General features: G+C 43.1%; 1 protein-coding gene across 1 annotated transcript in view; it reads left to right on the forward strand.

Annotated features, from left to right (window-relative positions):
* The first annotated feature begins 902 nt into the window (after positions 1 to 902).
* The window catches only part of LOC126196723 (trypsin delta-like), a 44,353-nt gene continuing 27,094 nt past the window's right edge, over positions 903 to 18,161 (forward strand). Inside the window, exons 1-3 of the mRNA XM_049934625.1 lie at positions 903 to 963; positions 1,361 to 1,452; positions 11,416 to 11,504. Coding sequence (XP_049790582.1) covers positions 903 to 963; positions 1,361 to 1,452; positions 11,416 to 11,504 — 242 coding nt within the window. The remainder of the gene's footprint in view (positions 964 to 1,360; positions 1,453 to 11,415; positions 11,505 to 18,161) is intronic.

Consider the following 18,161-nt stretch of genomic DNA (forward strand, 5'->3'; position numbering starts at 1 on the left):
AAAACGTAACAGACCTACTAAGGACACTGCCTACACTACGCTTGTCCGTCTTCTTTTAGAAAACTGCTGCCCGGTGTGAGATCCTTACCAGATAGGAGTGACGGAGTACATCGAAAAAGTTCAAAGAAAGGCAGCGCGTTTCGTATTAATGCGGAATATGGGAGAGAGTGTCACAGAAATGATACAGGATTTGGGCTGGACATCGTTAAAAGAAAGGCGTTTTTCGTTGCGACGGAATCTTGTAACGAAATTCCAATCACCAACTTCCTCCTCCGAATGCGAAAATATTTTGTTGACACCGACCTACATAGGGAGGAACGATCACCACGATAAAATTAGGGAAATCAGAGCTCGTACGGAAAGATATAGGTGTGCATTCTTTCCGCGCGCGATACAAGATTGGAATAATAGAGAATTGTGAAGGTGGTTCGAGTAACCCTCTGCCAGGCACTTAAATGTAATTTGCAGAGTATCCATGTAGAAGTAGATGTAGTAAAGCGTAAAAACATATGTGAAACGCTGTGTTTCTGTCCTCATAACTGTAGTCATGTTAAAGCAGTATAAGCTCATGCAGTTAGATGCCTTACCAGATACGATTACAAACATCCAGACAGAAGTGAAGAAAAGAAAAAAGTAGTTATCTGAGAAACTTCTTGGCTTAATTTCAGCTTTAAATTTATAAAAAGACTAGGATTAGATGGAATGCTGTCACTTTATTGGCGGAGTCTGCCCTCGACTGCGCACGTGGGTGTTTTTCAGGTAATCTGTGATGTTTTATCGAAAGACAAGTGAATTCTAGTCAGATAGCGAGGAATTAAGATATTGTTCTCGGATTAAGAGGATGTGTGCTTCCGTATGCTCTCGCTATAAAAAGTACTCGTGTATACAGACATTCGGACATCATGCTGAGGTCGGTGTGCCTACTGCTTTTTGCGACCGTGGCAGGAGTGCTCTGCACCGCAGGTGAGACCTACATATACGTGTACGTTCTGAAAGCCAGAGTGAGGTGGCTTCTTCCCATTACGATCGTGAATGGCGCTATGATTTGTCTGTCGTTTACCCAGTTCCTGCGGAAGCAATACGTATCTTATGCATGAACGCGTGGTGTCTGTCATTTTGGACGCTAGTAAATATCAGGTAATCAACTGTAACACCTTTGTCCTCTCTGCAGATTGTTATTCGTACAATTTCATTTTTTTCTCAGAGATTTCATTATTCATTTAATTCCCTGTAACTTACATGCATACCAGAACACACTAGACTGCAGCTCAAGGAGTATCACCTGTTTCTCCCTCGGGAATGTTGATGCTGACGTGTGAAATGAGGTCAGCGGACGAATTGGACATTTCGATTGTTTCAGGCCGTACGGCGCGCCACGGCCCATCAGTGTCGGTGGTCAATGGGCGAATCATCAACGGCGTGGACGCCGCTCCTGGGGAATTCCCTGCACAGGTGAGTTCGTTTGCAAGAGGCTGCAGGATGAGGGTCACGTGCTTGACAAGTTTTTACTAATCGTCTGCTAGTCGTATTTTTCCCACAATTTTATATCTCATTCCTTTTGCCGGGTTGCTTGTCAGAAGTTAAATACCAGCATTCTGCTCATGTCAGACACAAGCCAAGTGGACAAAAATATTAGTCACCCCCTTAACCCAATCGCACCTCATGACGAGTTGTATTCTCAGAGTAAAAACAAGTGAAATTGCCTGAAAATGAAAGAAGTGTGGTGTTCTTCATTCAGAAGACTATTTGGATGTCTACCGTACCTTAGATACGGTAGACATCCAAATAGTGGTGCGACACTGTTTATTTAAAGTCATACCAGCTGAAGCGTAAGTCATATTAACTGATACGTATCAAATGTGATTTCACGGCAACCAGTAAGGTATTAAATTATGATGGAGCAATGTAGATGGTGCAAAACTGATACCAACAGGTCACGTGGCCCTCCATTACTGACGTAAATCGAAGCAAATAAGTGGTGTGTATTTGCCAGATGGTTGTATTTGCAAAGGTCCGGAAACGCGCGTGACGAATCGGAGCGATCCGTTGCAAGTAGACTTGTAAAATTGCTGTAGGCTACCGTAGATTATCGTAACTAAGCGTAGACTACATTAGTTCTCCAAGTAGCTTTGGTCAGTTAAGAATGTAACCGCGTTACCTGTACGTTAGGTGTATTGCGTACGTATTGATCGTTACCTCTTTTAGGTTTCTTTTTTTGCGTGCGCGGTCAGTGTCTTGCTAGATTCCCCTAGAAACTCATGCGAAGAACCGTCTAGAAACTGAGTGGGAATATACAAAGGGCCTCGTAGACTACGGAATGTTTTGATTCTACACAGTTGTCCTGTCATTTAAAAATAAACAATAACTGTCAATGCTTAATTGAGGGTTTATTCGAAAATTGTTGATTTCTGGCGAAACGGCTAAACAAATTTCGCACTTTTCAGTGATAATAGGAAACTCTTGCCTTTGATCATGAGGAAGTACGTTCTGTTGAGTATAAAAGAACAAGAATAATCATACAGGGTGGAGAAAAACTGTGTCACGAAATTTTAACCCTAGATGGCTGATGCCAGAAGGAACCAAAATTACTAATATTGTGTAGGTCGACAACGCACAATTTTTAATCTACGGAGATTTGGCACCACGCGCTCCGATTGGCCGCCGGATTTCCCTGCTGCCGGATGCTCTGGACAATGCATGAGCGCGAATGCTTTTCCTGTCGGAGGTAGCGATGTATCCAAAGTGGACCGCACGCTCGGTGGTAGCGCGCTAGCCTTCCACTCTGGGAGCCTGGGAGCGAATCCACTGGGGTCCCGACACATCCATTGTAGTTTCATAATAAGACGTTCCGGGAAGAAACCCTTCAACAGCTGTTGGTTCGTTTACAGAAAGTCTTTTACAAATTGTGTCGGCCCTGAAAAGGGCCTTTTTTTTTGTTGGTGCGACACTGTTTATTTAAAGCAGGTGTTCGAACTGGCGGCCCTCTGACGCGACACAAGGTTGGTAACGTCGAACGGTGTTTTGCCGAACTCTTTCAAAGATTCCTGGCATTTCCCTGATGTGACTGGCGGCATGTTGAAAGCGACCCATTAATTCCTCTTCGTTTCTAGGTGTTTTGCGTTTGGGTGGGTCAACTTGAACCTTGAAGAATCCCCACAGGAAAAAGTCCGGTGGCGTGAGGTCTGGTGATCGCGGGGCCATGTCCTACGAACACCTCTGCCAGTTACCCGGCCGGCGAAGAGGTCATTTAAATATCCGCGCACAGCACGACAGTTACGTGCATGTTGCAACCACATGCGTGGTCTTATATCCAGGAGAACATCTTCCAGCAAGCCAGGTAGATATTCTTGCAAAATGTGAAGGTAATTTGCCCCGGTAAGTCGAGGAGGTAGACTGACCGGCCCAATCAGATGGTCACCCACAATGCCTGCTAAAATGTTGAGCGAAAATAGTTCCTGGTGTACGTGGACGAACGTGAAGTTAGGATTTCCCCTGACCCAGTAATGAACGTTTCGAGTGTTGTAAAGTCCATCCAGATGGAAGGTGCACTCGTCGGTGAACAACACAACGGCGGGGACGGCGGGATCTCGTGCAACACGTCGCAGAAACAACCGGCAAAACCGTAGCCTGTGCTCATAGTGCGTCACAGGATTTATGTCTCGGACAGGGTGGAAACTAAATGGATGCTGTTCGTCATCCCTCAAAACCTCCCAGACCAACCTATGAGTGACCCCCATGTCGTGTCCAACCGGCCGAGTACTTGTCGTAGGTGCTTCCTCGAAGCGCTCGAGAACAGTCTCTTCAAATGCAGCAACCCGTCGTGTTCGAGGTCTTCCAGCATAACCACGATATCCCGCTAACGAGCCTTTTTCTCCAAGTAGCCGGTGAATTGCTGTAAACGTATGCGCGTGTGGGTGGCGTCTTGTTTGGTACCGTTCTTCATACAACCGTTGGGCTTCATGCGCATTACCGTCGGCTAGTCCATAAACAAAAATCTTATCTTGTTGTTCTTCAAACGAATACTGTGCCGCCATACTTACTGTATGACTAAATCGCAGGTGACGTGTGTATGCGCCGAAGCGAAGCTTACGTGTGAATGCCTCTGACGTGAGGTGGAGACAAATAGCAAGACCTATTCGACACGTGTGCTTATCACGTTGGGGCAGTGACGGGGAGAGGGACATTTGTATATGTGAACCGACATCCAAAGCGCTGCCCGTCAACAGACGAACGGCAACAGGGCAATCCCACGGCCAATCGGAGCGCGTGGCGACAAGTTTCCGTAGCTTAAAAATGGTGCATTGTCGGCCTACACAACATTAGTAATTATGGTTGCTACTGGCATCAGCTATACAACGTTAAAATTTCGTGACACAATTTTTCTCCACCCTGTATACATTATTTTTCACACCTGTGCACGTAAATTGCGCTTGCATCAGAAGTAACTGCTTTAATTACATAAAAGTGGGGATATTACGTGAAGAACTAAATTTATTACTTATAAAACGCGGTCTATATTTTGTAAGGATATAAAATACACAATGGACTAAAGCAGAATGACGTGCTATTCTAATTATGTGAAAAACAAACAAACATATAAGAAACGAAAAGAAATCGTCGGCTCCCAGTTCCTTTCTCACACATTCATGTATGTTGGCTGGTTCAAATGGCTCTGAGCACTATGGGACTCAACTGCTGAGGTCATTAGTCCCCTAGAACTTAGAACTAGTTAAACCTAACTAACCTAAGGACATCACAAACATCCATGCCCGAGGCAGGATTCGAACCTGCGACCGTAGCGGTCTTGCGGTTCCAGACTGCAGCGCCTTTAACCGCACGGCCACTTCGGCTGGCATGTATGTTGTTTCGCTACCAATACTACCGGTAATCCTGCCAGTTACTATGTCGTTTATGTACTGTGTCAAAACTACCGAACTTTAGTTTTAGTAGAGTGCAACTCTATTTGCGGTCTGCAGTTGGTCGCTCGTTTCTACATAGCCACTCACGAGCGGTTTGCCGGGCAGTTTCAACCGTTACTACGAACGCCATTGTGTCCAGAAGTTCTTCTGCGGAAATAAACTGTTTTGTCTACTAACAGTGGCAGTTGATCTATGAATCCACACGGATAATTGCAAAAAATAAACTGAGAAAAAACTAAGATTGTGAACCATTAAAGCAGTTTTAAAATGCTTTTCTTGGTCACTGTAGGTTGCTTTACGGAGCAAATTACATTTTTCTCTGATGCCGAGTGGGTTGTATACGTTTCCAGTGCGCTAACACATTTTTTTTTATTTGTTAGTCCACAACTTCACTCATTAGTTCTATGGTTTGGTTGTTAGTATTTACACAATTTGTTTTGCAACCTCGATGTGCCCACAGAAATGTTGTCAGTAGCACCACTGCTGATTACCGTATCTCGCGTTTAAATTGTGTGAAGGAGAGTTAGTTATAGGGAATGACTAGAGGGTGTGTATAGCTGTATAACAGATGTGCCCTGAACATTTAAACTACAATGTACACTTAATGTTATACACGTCATTCATTTTAGAAATATAAAACTTTAATATTGCGTGTGGTTGTTTCACAAATAACTCAAAATCGTTACTATTACTATGAACTCCCCATCAATTCTACTTCCACAGCACAAGCTGCAAAATGACAGTCACAGTGAAATTGGGGGTGTGTTTTGTGTTACTTCTAAATGTAAAAGGTGACTCCTTCCTAAAAACCACTTCTCAGAGCTGTTGGTGATCCCACAATAACAATAAATTCCAATGAAACTTCTTACTCAGTGTGGGCAAAGCGAAACGAAAAAACAAAACAAAAAAACTATGCGACTATGCGACAACGCTCACTAACTAGACGAACGAGTCGCAGTCAGGCAAACATATCGCTATACATCGTATGGGATTCATCAGAATGCATGAGAATTCCAAGCGATCAGCGATCGATTGATGTGATCTGCGATTTGCCTTCATACGTGCCATCTATTACACATCGCACGACTTGGTGACGGATCAGTGTTTTGACACTTGTACTCTCTGATTTAGAGTGTGCTGTCTAGTAAACTTTATCTTCTAGAACTTTTTTTTATTGTTATGGGTCTTTTCTGCTGTCAAGGCAATTCTCGTAGCAAGCACGTGGAGTAGTTTTGCAACAGGAAGTTAAGGTCGACAAAGATGACATCTTTGAATAGAGCCCAGGTGAAACGGACATGTCAAAGTTATGGTGGGAACTATCTAAGCAGTTGTATTGGGGATTGTGTATTGGGTATTGTGTATTGAACTGGGGACGGAGAGGCTTCGTCCCGCCCTAGCCCTAAGTGGTTCACAACCCCACAAAAGGCCATAGCACTCCATCTGCCCCATTGCAGCCCCACACCGAACGCAGGGTTATTGTTCGGTTCGGTCCCCGGTGGATCCCCCCCGGGAACGTCTCATACCAGACGAGTGCAACCCAAAATGTTCGCGTGGTAGAGTAATTACGGTGTACGCGTACGTGGAGACACTGTTTGTGCAGCAATCGCCGACATAGTGTAACTGAGGCAGAATAAGGGGAACCAGCCCGCATTCGCCGAGGCAGATGGAAAACCGCCTTAAAAACCATCCACAGGCTGGCCGGCACACCGGACCTCGACACTAGTCCGCCGGGAGGATTCGTTTTGGGGACCGGCACGCCATCCCACTCGGGAAGCAGCGCGTTAGACCGCGCGGCTAGCCGTGCGTGCTGTTTGGGGGTACTTTATTTTATTTATAGAAGTTAAGTAGAAATGTGAATCAGAGAAACTATCGCGTTGCACAAGAGAAAATTTATGAAACAATATTTCAGTTTAAGCGTTTTCTATTAGTACCCATTGTTTGTGTGGACACCAGGACGTGGACTGATTTATTGACAACGTTATCCTGTTTATAATTGGATTCTACTGAACCAGCACAGACAGGGGGTAGCTGCTCTGGAATAAACATAATTTTTTTTCCAACTTTGTCATATATAGACATGGCTGGAGACGGTGGTTGTTATATAAAATAAATAGTTGGTGGCGTACAGCAACCAGCCACAAATTGGTTTCGGGTTACTTTATTCAAAAAGTACCGTTACCGGTTCCGAACTCTTCTAGAATTCATCATCAGACGGTTTTTTCATGATTTATCGATACAGATTATACGAGTACATTGGTTTCCTGTGAGTTGCCGTCAAATGTCCATCTGTCGCATGCGTGTTAGCACTTTTGTTGCAATTAAGTACATTCTCAAGGATGTTTATTCTCACAGTCACAAACGTTCACTGCATTGTAAACCACTTTCGTTCGGTCACAAAACAAATTTTCGAGTGCACCACATGTTTTGATTTATAGCATACGAAAACAAATACACAATTTGCAAAGTACATGATTGTACCATGAGAGAGGACATCAATCATGATAACCACTTCAGAATCCCGGAAGACCGTCGCCATGACATTACTGGCTGAGGGTTCGGCTTTGAACGTTTTCTTCGGAGGACAACTGGTGGAGGACTGTTTCAGCCCTACCTGCAGAGACGTGTTGAGCAGCGAGGTGTTTGACTGTGATCCATATATCACCTCAGAGTGTCCGGACATTCCAGCCTTGCAGAAGTCACAGCTCTTTGCGACTGGCCAGCACGCGGAAGATCGGACAGGTTTGCGCGACCTCATTGCGATGATGACACACGCCTCGCCCAACGACTCTCCGTGCTCTTGTTAACTGCCGCGTCTCCGTAGACATTCTGCAAGCGCCCATGAATATCTGCGATGTTCTGGTTTTCTGCCAAAAGAAGCTCAATGACAGCTCTCTGCTTGAAACACATCTTCATTACAGACGCCATTTTGAAGGCTGCGTATAGTACCACCACCTATCGGAACTTCATGGAACCACAGGGTCCGAAGTGGTAGTATTTTACGATGACCCATAACAAATTGAATTTTTTTGTCAAACGGAAATTTGCTCAAAAAGAAAAATGTGTTGCATTACGTGTGTGTTGCATTACGTATTGAACACCCCTCGTACATAAAGCAGATAAAGCTGCATGTCTCCAGTGGACCAAACACAGAAAGTGGACATTAGCTGGCTATAGGTAGGTAGTGTAGTCCGACGAGTTGCGATGAAGCCTCTTTCTAAATGACGCAAGCGACTGACTGCACCGACGGCTAAATCAGGCGTTTAATACGACGTCTACGGAGGATTCATTTCAGGCCAAACATGGTTGTGTGTTGTTTTTCTGATGTTTTTCGTACCATGTCTTGGGCCCACTCATTCAAAATGCCATTTACATGAACCACACACCTTTTAAACATGCTTAATGATGAAGAGTTGTCTTTTCCTCTACGTCTTCGTGGACATACGCTCGGACGCTCGTTTTCCAAGATGTTCGACAGAGCTGCATGCATACGTTCCTTGTTTGACGAATACGTAAGCACTATTCCGCACAATCACTGCCCGCTAAGTCACCATAATCTTAATACAGTAGAAAATGTCTGGGACTACTTGGAAGAGCGGTTGAACCATAGCAGTCAATATCCCAACAACTTGGTAGCACTGTGGGATCCAGTCACCAGCAAGTGGCTTCCTCTGTATGGGCATACCTGAAGAAAACTTGTGGACTGTCTTCCTCGCCAAGCTGAGGTCATTATCAGGGCTACAGGCTGTGTTACAATGTGTTAGCGTCATGTCGCTAGCTTTTTGTTCAGTTCTCTTACATGGCTTAAAGTGAAAAAGGACAAACAATTTTCTTATATTTGAGAACAATGCGGAGAATGAATAAATTAATATTTTTTTAGGTTCTCAAAACTTATCGCTTGGAAAGTCAAAATACGATGCTTTCATGACAGTAATATGCATGGAAACACAATAGATTTGCGTTTATGTACGCATCCTCCCTACTTTTACGTAATTGTTTCCTGTCCCTACAAGCGTATGACGGGACGCCCTAAGTCCCACTCTTTTGGTTTACTTTTACAGTTTTACTTTTCTTCATATTGCATAATTTTTGACTGCATACTCTTACGTTTATCGTCTTACTGTTGTTAGCCAAAGCCACTACGTTCAAAGTACACGAGAGAACAACAGAACTATGGGCATAAAATTTAATTGTTTCGCCGTCGCGTTTTCGGAACAGTGTTGAAGAGACGGTTGTATTTATAGAGTGTTCGAGTGAAGGAGTATTCGGGTGTTTCGTATAACAGAACGAACTGTATTCTGCGTAAAGTAAACGTGTAACGAATGGCAGAGAGCTGCCATTACGAATAAAACCCTTCAACATGAATTTGCACTTCTAAAGGGAGAGAAAGCAAAATTTGTAAGTTTTGGAAACAGCGATGACTGTTTCTACACCTGATAAGATAGCTACAAACCCGGTTGTCCTATAATGTGGAAGTCTTTCGTACTTCGTTCTAGTGAATCCACAAATCTTTTCAATCTCTCACCAGGGGGAACAGTCTGAATGATTGACTGATCTGATCTTGTCACGTTATCCAACATGACTTAGAAATAGTAATACTGCTAAAGACTGGAGGCCGGGATGGCCGTGCGGTTCTAGGCGCTTCAGTCTGGAACCGTGCGACCGCTACGGTCGCAGGTTCGAATCCTGCCTCGGGCATGGATGTGTGTGTGACATCCTTAGGTTAGTTAGGTTTAAGTAGTTCTAAGTTCTAGGGGACTGATGACCTCAGATGTTAAGTCCTATAGTGCTCAGAGCCTCTTTTTTTTTCTTTTTTTTTGCTAAAGACTGAAAGCAAGTGGAAACTGCAACCTTTATTGGAACTTCTAATGTTAGGTCACTTAATCGGGTAGGTAGGCTAGAGAATTTAAAAAGGGAGATTGAAGTTAGGTACAGAAGGTATTATGAAGTGCAGTGAAAGGAAGAACACGACTTCTGGTCGGGTTAGTACAGCGTTATAATTACAAAATCAAACAGGGATAAAGTAAAAGTAAGTCTAATAACGAATAAGAAATCAGGAATCCTTCAATGAATAGCATAGAGAAGAGTTTCTAGACGAAAATGAGTTGGAAGATATGATACTGCTATAAGAAATTGACATAGCACTACTAGAAGTAAGTAGACAACATTCCCTCAGAATCTGTGATATCTCTGGGAGAGTGAGACGTGACAAAATTACACGATCTGTCGTGGAAGATATACCATACAAGAAGACTTCAAGAAGAAAGTAATGATTCGAGTTCCAAAGAAGACAGCTGCTGACCGGTATGAATAAAACTGCACTCTCAGTTTATTGACACGTAGTCGTAAAATACTGATACGAATTATTTAGAGAAAAATGCTAAAAGTTGTAGAATCTGATCTTGGTGATGACCAGTTTGGGTTCTGAAGAAGTGTAGCAATTTGCGAGGCAGTACTGACGTTATGATTAATCTTGGAATACAGGTTAAAGAAACTTCCTAGTAGATCAAAACTGTATGGTGGACCGAGTCTCGAACTCGGGACCTTTGCCTTTCGCGTGCAAGTGCTCTACCATCTGAGCTACCCAAACACGTCTCACGACCCGTCCTCACAGCTTCAATTCTGCCAGTACCTCGTCTCCTACATTCCAAACTTCACAGAAGAAAGGCAAACAAATGCTTATAGTGGTTGTAGTTATATAGAAAACATTTGAAAATGTTGGAAATGTCGCTATTTGAAATTCAGAACGTAGCGTGGATAAAATACATCGAGCGAAAGCTTATTTACAATTAGTACAGAAATCAGGCTGCAATTATAAAAGTCGAGGGACATTAAAGGGAAGCAGTGGTTGGGAAGGGCGTGAGACAGACTATCACTAATGTTATTCAATCTGTACATTGAGCAAGAAGTGAACGAAACTGACGATAAATTTGGAGAGGAATTTGAAGTTCAGGGACAAGGAACAAAATTTTGAGGTTTGTCGATGACATTATACTTCTGTCAGAGACACTAAGACCAGATAAACGAAATTAATAGTATCTTGAGATGTTATGAATTTGAACAAAAACGAAACAAGGTTAATGGAATGTTGTCGAGTTAAATCAAATGATGCTGAATGAATTTCATTAGGAAATGAAACAGTGAATGTAATAGATGAACTTTACTATTTGGTCAGCAAAATAACTGATGATTGGCGAAATAGAGAGGATGCAAAATGGAGACAGGCAACAGCAAGGTTGCAATGAATTTCAGTTGTGGTGCTGAAGAGGTGTGCACAGGATAGAGTTCCACGGAGAGTCGCATCATACCAATGTTTGGGTTCAAGACCACAACAACAAGGACTTGAATGGGTAAATAGCCAGCAGCTATCTAGCTAAATACCACTTGCTTTATATGTGGTCTCCCTTTTGGATTAGAAGTGAAATGTCTGTGGTCTTGTTTTCTAAAAATGCTTTCTTCCAGTACGTAACTTTCCTAACATACGATCTTGGTGTTCCAGCTGTCCATGCAGACTGATGGACGGCACTTCTGCGGAGCGTCCATCCTGAACGAGAACTGGGCGATAACTGCGGCGCATTGCTTCGACAAGTGAGTATGGTTGCAGTACAAAGAGCTTTACTAGCGCATTCACTAGTCCGTATTATCGTACAGAACGATCGTCCCTCAAGCACGCGCATCTATGAGCAAAACTTAAGGTAAATATCATGTCCCAAATCACTGTGAGATCTACATATATTTCGTTTTTCCCGCAAAAAATGCGCGCCTCCATCAGTAATTACTTATATCAAGAACACCCGTGAACATATTCACGCTGATTTTGATTTGTGTGGCCAGGATTGCAGATCCACATTTTCACTTGTCTGAATGATACGAAATGCTTGAAAACAAACAAGAAACTAGCATAATATTGTTTATCATCATTCAGCACAAAAAAGCAAATTGCTGAAAGATGGCACTATCAGTGTTATCACCACAGTATTTAATAGAATCGCATCATGTGACACCGTTGCTCCCGTTACTCTGCTAGTAACTTGACAAGCTCACTGAAAACTGTCCAGAACTTCCCACCTTCAGTGTTTGGCGGTGCTGGTTTGCGACGTCATTCTACCCTTCGTCAGAATTACAAACTCTGTAAGGAATTAATGATCACTTTCCAATTGCCAGTTTTAACTATAATTCAGTGGATAAAATTACACTTTTTTTTGGTATCTGAATCATGTTTATAATACCTACATTAGTAAACGGCTAAAACAGTTCTCCGATGCCACATGCTTGTGCCTTTCTAACAGCTGTGAGTATTTCATATATTTATTGACTGAAAGTTAAACTGATGTCATAATCCACTTCTTATTTCGTAAAACTTTCCCCCATCCCATCTCCACCCCACCGCCCCCCCCCCCCCCACCCAATATCCACGCCAGCACGTTTTCCCGCGTTCATTAATCTTTAATCTCCTGTAGCCTGTGAGAGGATTTTGCTTAATAACTAAAGTGTGATCTCTGATTGGTCTTTATTCTTTATGGAGTTCACTAAAATTTCGTTGCACAGATTTCTATTTAGGACAGAGCCTAGAGCTACTAAACAATTAAAAGTCATGGAACTTATGACGATTTGCCACTCAGGGCTGAACTGATAACGTGAACCATTGTGTTTTTGCCCAATTCGTGGGCGGCGTAGAGGGTTCTATGCCGCCCACGCTCTATTACGTACGTAAAATAACTGCAGACGGTCGGATCAAAGTCTGTTAGCAGCTGCAGTGGCTCAGTCTCATTTAGCCGAACTCTGCAGATACACTGCCTGCAATAGAAGTGAAGCACCTACAACGCATGGTCAAATGTCAGCATAATCTCTTACAGCCGGCCGTGGTGGCCGAGCGGTTCTAGGCGCTACAGTCTGGAACTGCGCGACTGCTACGGTTGCAGGTTCGAATCCTGCCTCGGGCATGGATGTGTGTGATGTCCTTAGTTAGGTTTAAGTAGTTCTAAGTTCTAGGGGAATGATGACCTCAGAAGTTAAGTCCCATAGGGCTCAAAGCCATTTGAACCATAATCTCTTACATCTAGATAACACGTTCGCAGCACCTTTGCAACAGTCAGTATGTGGTCAAGGTTGTGCCTCATTTTGAATGTAATATCAATAGGAAAAAGTGACTTTCAATTAAATCTATCATAGGTTTTAGGAACATTGCGTGTTTATTGTTTGATACTTACATAACATGACGAGTGGCAAGCGTAACTTTACCAAAACCATTCACTTTTTGACGAACAAACGGATACCGAACTTACCAGCAGATACACTGCCTCACAAAAGAAGTGAAGCACCCACAGTAAATGGTGGATGTCAATGTAACTTCTTACACGTACACAATTCTGGTGGGAATGTAAATGATAAGAGTTGCAATTACCTGTGACGGGTTGAACGGCCATCAGGAAGCATTAGCTTTGTTACGAAACCTGATGGGGAATACAAGGATCTTGAACGTCGTCACTTGGAGAGTGATTACTGTGAAGGATACTGTGATTGCATCTGCTCGTCTGAGACAGCGTAGTCAGCAACTGACAGAGCTTAAAAGGGGCCTCATCATTGTTTGGTCTCCATTTGGCCTGCTGGTCGAAACGTGCAGTACCCAGATTAGTGAGGCATTCGGCTGTGACAATGACAAGATATGGACTCCTTCGGAACGTGAGAGCAGGCCTACTCGTCCGATCGATCACGTCTGACTACTACACTGGAGTATCGCTGTACTGCGAATTCAGCACATCTTAACCCCTTCACATCTGCGCCTGACAGCTCAGAACAAAAGTGATTCCCTCCAATATTCTATCATCCCGCACTATTGGTGGGACACTAGCGGAACCGGACCATAGGAACTACAGTCCCTTGTGGAAACTACTGTTAGCACCACAACACAAACGGCTACGTGTGGAGTGGTGTTGTGATCAGGAAGCATGGGTTCCTGACGAATGGCGATGCATCATCTTAAGCGATATATCGCAGCCGCAATACCCTGGATGACCACTGTCAGTGAGCTCAGCGGCTACCTGGGAAGAAGTTCTTTTTTTAAAGACACAGCGCTTTTTACCCCTGGAGTCTGGGTGCATGGGGCTACCCGGTATGACTTCAGGTGACGGATGGTAGTGACTGAGGAAACTCTGACGTCAGAGAGGAACTTCACGGATATCCTGTGTCCTAGTGTGTTAACTTATACGTAACAGTATTGCAGTGCCATATTTCAACAGTATAATGTTCATCCACACATGGCTCCTGTACCTATGAACTGTCTGCGTGAAGTTGAGGTACTCCAGTGGCCGTCAAGATTCCTAGATATGTACCCAATAGAACATGTGTGGGACCAGCTCCGACGTCAACACTGTCCCTTTTCCAGCAATGAGGACATCAAGGAGCAGCTGCAACAGTTGTAGGCCAGACAACCTTGTAGGTTGTTTTACGTATATGTTAGTTGAATGATATATGTTATTATACTGTATGTTGTTATACGTCATATGTTATAAGTTGTTTTAGTTAACTGTTCGCCTGGAAATATGGCTTTTAGTGTCACGAAACCTGTAGTGATTCAGTAATAAAGAACTAAATACAGCTGAAGCAGTTTATTAATGTCCAAGATGAATTGTGGGCCAACTTGCCTCAGGAGGCATACAATGGCTTTATGATATCGTTTCCAACCCAATAAGTTCTTGCACAAGGCCTCAAGGGACGAAACGTCCTACAGATAAGAACGAAAATTTGCCAATTTCTTTGTAAATTTGACTTGATGTGGTAATCTGAAATAACTCTCAAGCCCTGAAGATTCATTTCGTTTTCTCCTACACTTCTGGATGCAACTCTTTTTCTGGTAAGCGGAGTAGGTTTAAATTTATTGTCTCGAACTTTAGGAACTTTCGTAGCTTTTCTATTCCAACAGATGTCGTTAGGAAAAATATGTAAAGAGAGCTTTTCTGAATCTGGAAAATATGAATTATTATTAATACAAATAGTTATCTTCATATTTCAAATGAAGACACTTCATGGCCCTAATATAGATTTAAGAGCATTTTCTTTTCAATTTATTGAAAATTATTTATGTTTCACTACAGCAGATGAGATATCTGCGAGTTGATAGCATATCGCAGGAAACCAGTTTTGTACAGTAGTTACGAAAGGAGTCAACTGTCTCTTGGTCTGTAGCTGTAAGGAAGAACAGACCATTATTAAATTGGAAAGAAGGTCAGCGTTGGCCGTAATATTGATGGTTTATTGACAGCAAAATCGATTTTCAATCACATAGTGATCATCTTCAGTGCTGTGGCGTACAAATTACACTCATAGGCACTGGTGCCAAGTTATTATCAGTAACCAAAGCTATGAAATTATCAGTAACCAAAGCTATGAAACGTTTCATAGCTTTGGTTACTGATTGTGATCGTTTCATAGCTTTGGGTACTGATAATAACTTGACAACAGTGCCTATGAGTTTAATTTGTGCACCACAGCACTGAATATGATCACAATGTGATTAAAAATCGATTTTGCTGTCAATAAACCATCAATATTACGGCCAACGCTGACCTTTCTAATTTCACGTATATGGTCTTTGTGCACACTCTATGGAGTCGCCAATCAATAGACCATAATTACATAGATACTAAGAACCGATGACGCTTCTACTCCAAAGTATCTCACCTACTGTTTGAACCAACACTTTAATGGCAGTATATGAGCGAAACGCAGAGTCCCACCGAAATCAGCGGATTTTTGTAAACGATGTGGTTCATGCAAAGTCTGTCGGGGAGGCGGATGCGGGTGAGAATAAGACAAGAAAAGCCTAATTGGACTTAAATTGTAAGTCACCCTCTAACTGCTTGGATACATCGGTTGTAAGGTCAGAAGGAGGTAATAGTATTCCACATTACATACGACCATGCCTTCTGAAGAACTGCGGTGTTCATAGTAATTTTTGGGGCGAGGACGTACAATGTGTTCAAAAACTTGCGTCAGGAACTTTAAGGATTTGTTTTTGATATCAAAATGTTGTTGAAAGTTCATGTGAACGTGGGATCGAAATTTTTTTGCTACGACTTCTGGAAGAATTTAATATTCATACCATGAAAATTATTTATTTACGAAACACCTTTAGGTGTGTGAAGAGATATATTATTCAAGACAGAAGAATGATACATTTGACTACACATTTACTAGACAGAAATTGCTCGAAGTGACCACCTACTGCTTCCATGCAATCTCTGAGACTGCAGTCCATATTTGGCCATACTGTGTGGAAACCTCACGGTGTGTTCCGTATTTGCTCACCATTTTTCGCTACACTGCCGCAGAACATCTACTTTCAGTATGGTAGTTGAATACGCAAAGAATTTTAATTAACCCAAAGGAAAAAAATCTATTGCTTTCAAAGGTGGCAGGACAGGTCAGGCAATGGGTCCTCCTCAACCAATCCACCGGTTCTGAAACTGGTTATCAAGTTATTGGCAAACTATCCGTGTAAAGTGAAGTGTAGCACCATCATTCATAAACCCTATTCAAAGAATGACGTCCAGAGGTACATTATTAGGCAAATGAAGGAACTCGTATGTAAGAACCTGTAAACGTACATTGGTTCCGTAAGACGTTGTGGGAGTAATGGGGGACAAATGAGATGATCATGAATTATTCAATCCCACACGTTGGAACTGAGCCTCTGTTGATGTATGTCAACTCGGACTTCACGAGTGTTCTTAAAAACCCAAACGCCAGGAAGTGACTATTACGGTAATTTGAAACTGCGTCACATTAAAAGTCAGCCTCAAGCAGTGAATAAGGTACCTGTGAACTGCACACTGCCTTAACATGCGACATGCGTTGACAGAAAGTTATTCTTGGGTCAGAGTCTGCCTACTTTAATCATTGCACCCGTTGAAGACTTTTGGAGTGTACAAACAAGAGTTTCACGCAGAATTTTCGAAATCTCCATGTGATAGATGTTTTCCCTTCTCGCGATTCTTCTTGTACTAGTTGACGAAGTTTCATTTACAGTACGAAGAACCTGTTCTTCAAGCCCACGCGTTCGTTATCCGCGTTGCCTCCCACCATCTGAAATGGGGTCCACTAGAAATATGGGCCTCCACAATGAACTTTTGACGTCACACTAGTCGTCTTGTCCGCCACACTTCTCGAACGCTCGCTCCATGCAGTAACCACAGGAAATCAATATGTAACTGACAAGGTACCCATCAAAGGTCTTGTCTTTGTCGTGTGTTATCGAGAGCTTGCTTGCATTTAAGCGCGCAGTCAAGAATTGTTAAACTCGTCTGACATAGAGACAGCTGCTGGCACTAGTAAGACCTGCAGATGTCACGTTCTGCGACGTACGCTCCACAGCCAGTCTTTATCGTGGGCCTCGATCTGCAACTCTCATCTCAAATAAGCCCGTCTCTCGCATGTGCTGGTGGAGTCGTACAAACGTTCTTGCAAAAGGCAAGCCGGCCGGAGTGGCCGAGCGGTTCTAGGTGCTTCAGGCTGGAACCGCGTGACCGCTACGGTCGCAGGTTCGAATCCTGCCTCGGGCATGGATGTGTGTGATGTCCTTAGGTTGGTTAGGTTTAAGTAGTTCCAAGTTGTAGGGGACTGATGACCTCAGATGTTAAGTCCCATAGTGCTCAGCGCCATTTGAACCATTTTTTTTTGCAAAAGGCAACTGCCTCTCAGGGTAACGTTCAGCATAAAGTTGACATGCGGCGTCCACATTCCCACCTGCTTGGCTGTATATACACTGAAGCACCAAAGGAACTGGTACAGGCATGCGTATTCAGATACATAGATATGTAAACAGGCAGAATACAGCGCAGCGGTCGGCAACACCAATAAGACCAGAAGTGTCTCGCCCGATTGTTACATCGTTTACTCCTGCTACAATGGCAGGTTAACTAGATTTAAGTGAGTTTAAACGTGATACCGGTGAAGGATTTTCCAGTACCGCCATTTCACGAGTGTACCGTTAATATCAGGAACCCGGTAAAATATCAAATCTCCGACATCGACGCGGCCTGAAAAATATCCTGCAAGAACGGGACGAACGACGACCAAAGAGAATCGTTCACAGAAGTGCAATCTTTCCAAAAATTGATGCTGATTTCAGTTATTGGCCATCAACAAGTGTCAGACTGCGAACTATTCAACGAAACATCATCAATATGGGCTTTCGGAACCGAAGGCCCACTCGTGTACCCTTGATGACTGCACGATATAAAGCTT

Source organism: Schistocerca nitens, chromosome 1, assembly GCF_023898315.1.
Source record: "Schistocerca nitens isolate TAMUIC-IGC-003100 chromosome 1, iqSchNite1.1, whole genome shotgun sequence".
Classification (NCBI taxonomy): Eukaryota; Metazoa; Arthropoda; class Insecta; order Orthoptera; family Acrididae; genus Schistocerca; species Schistocerca nitens.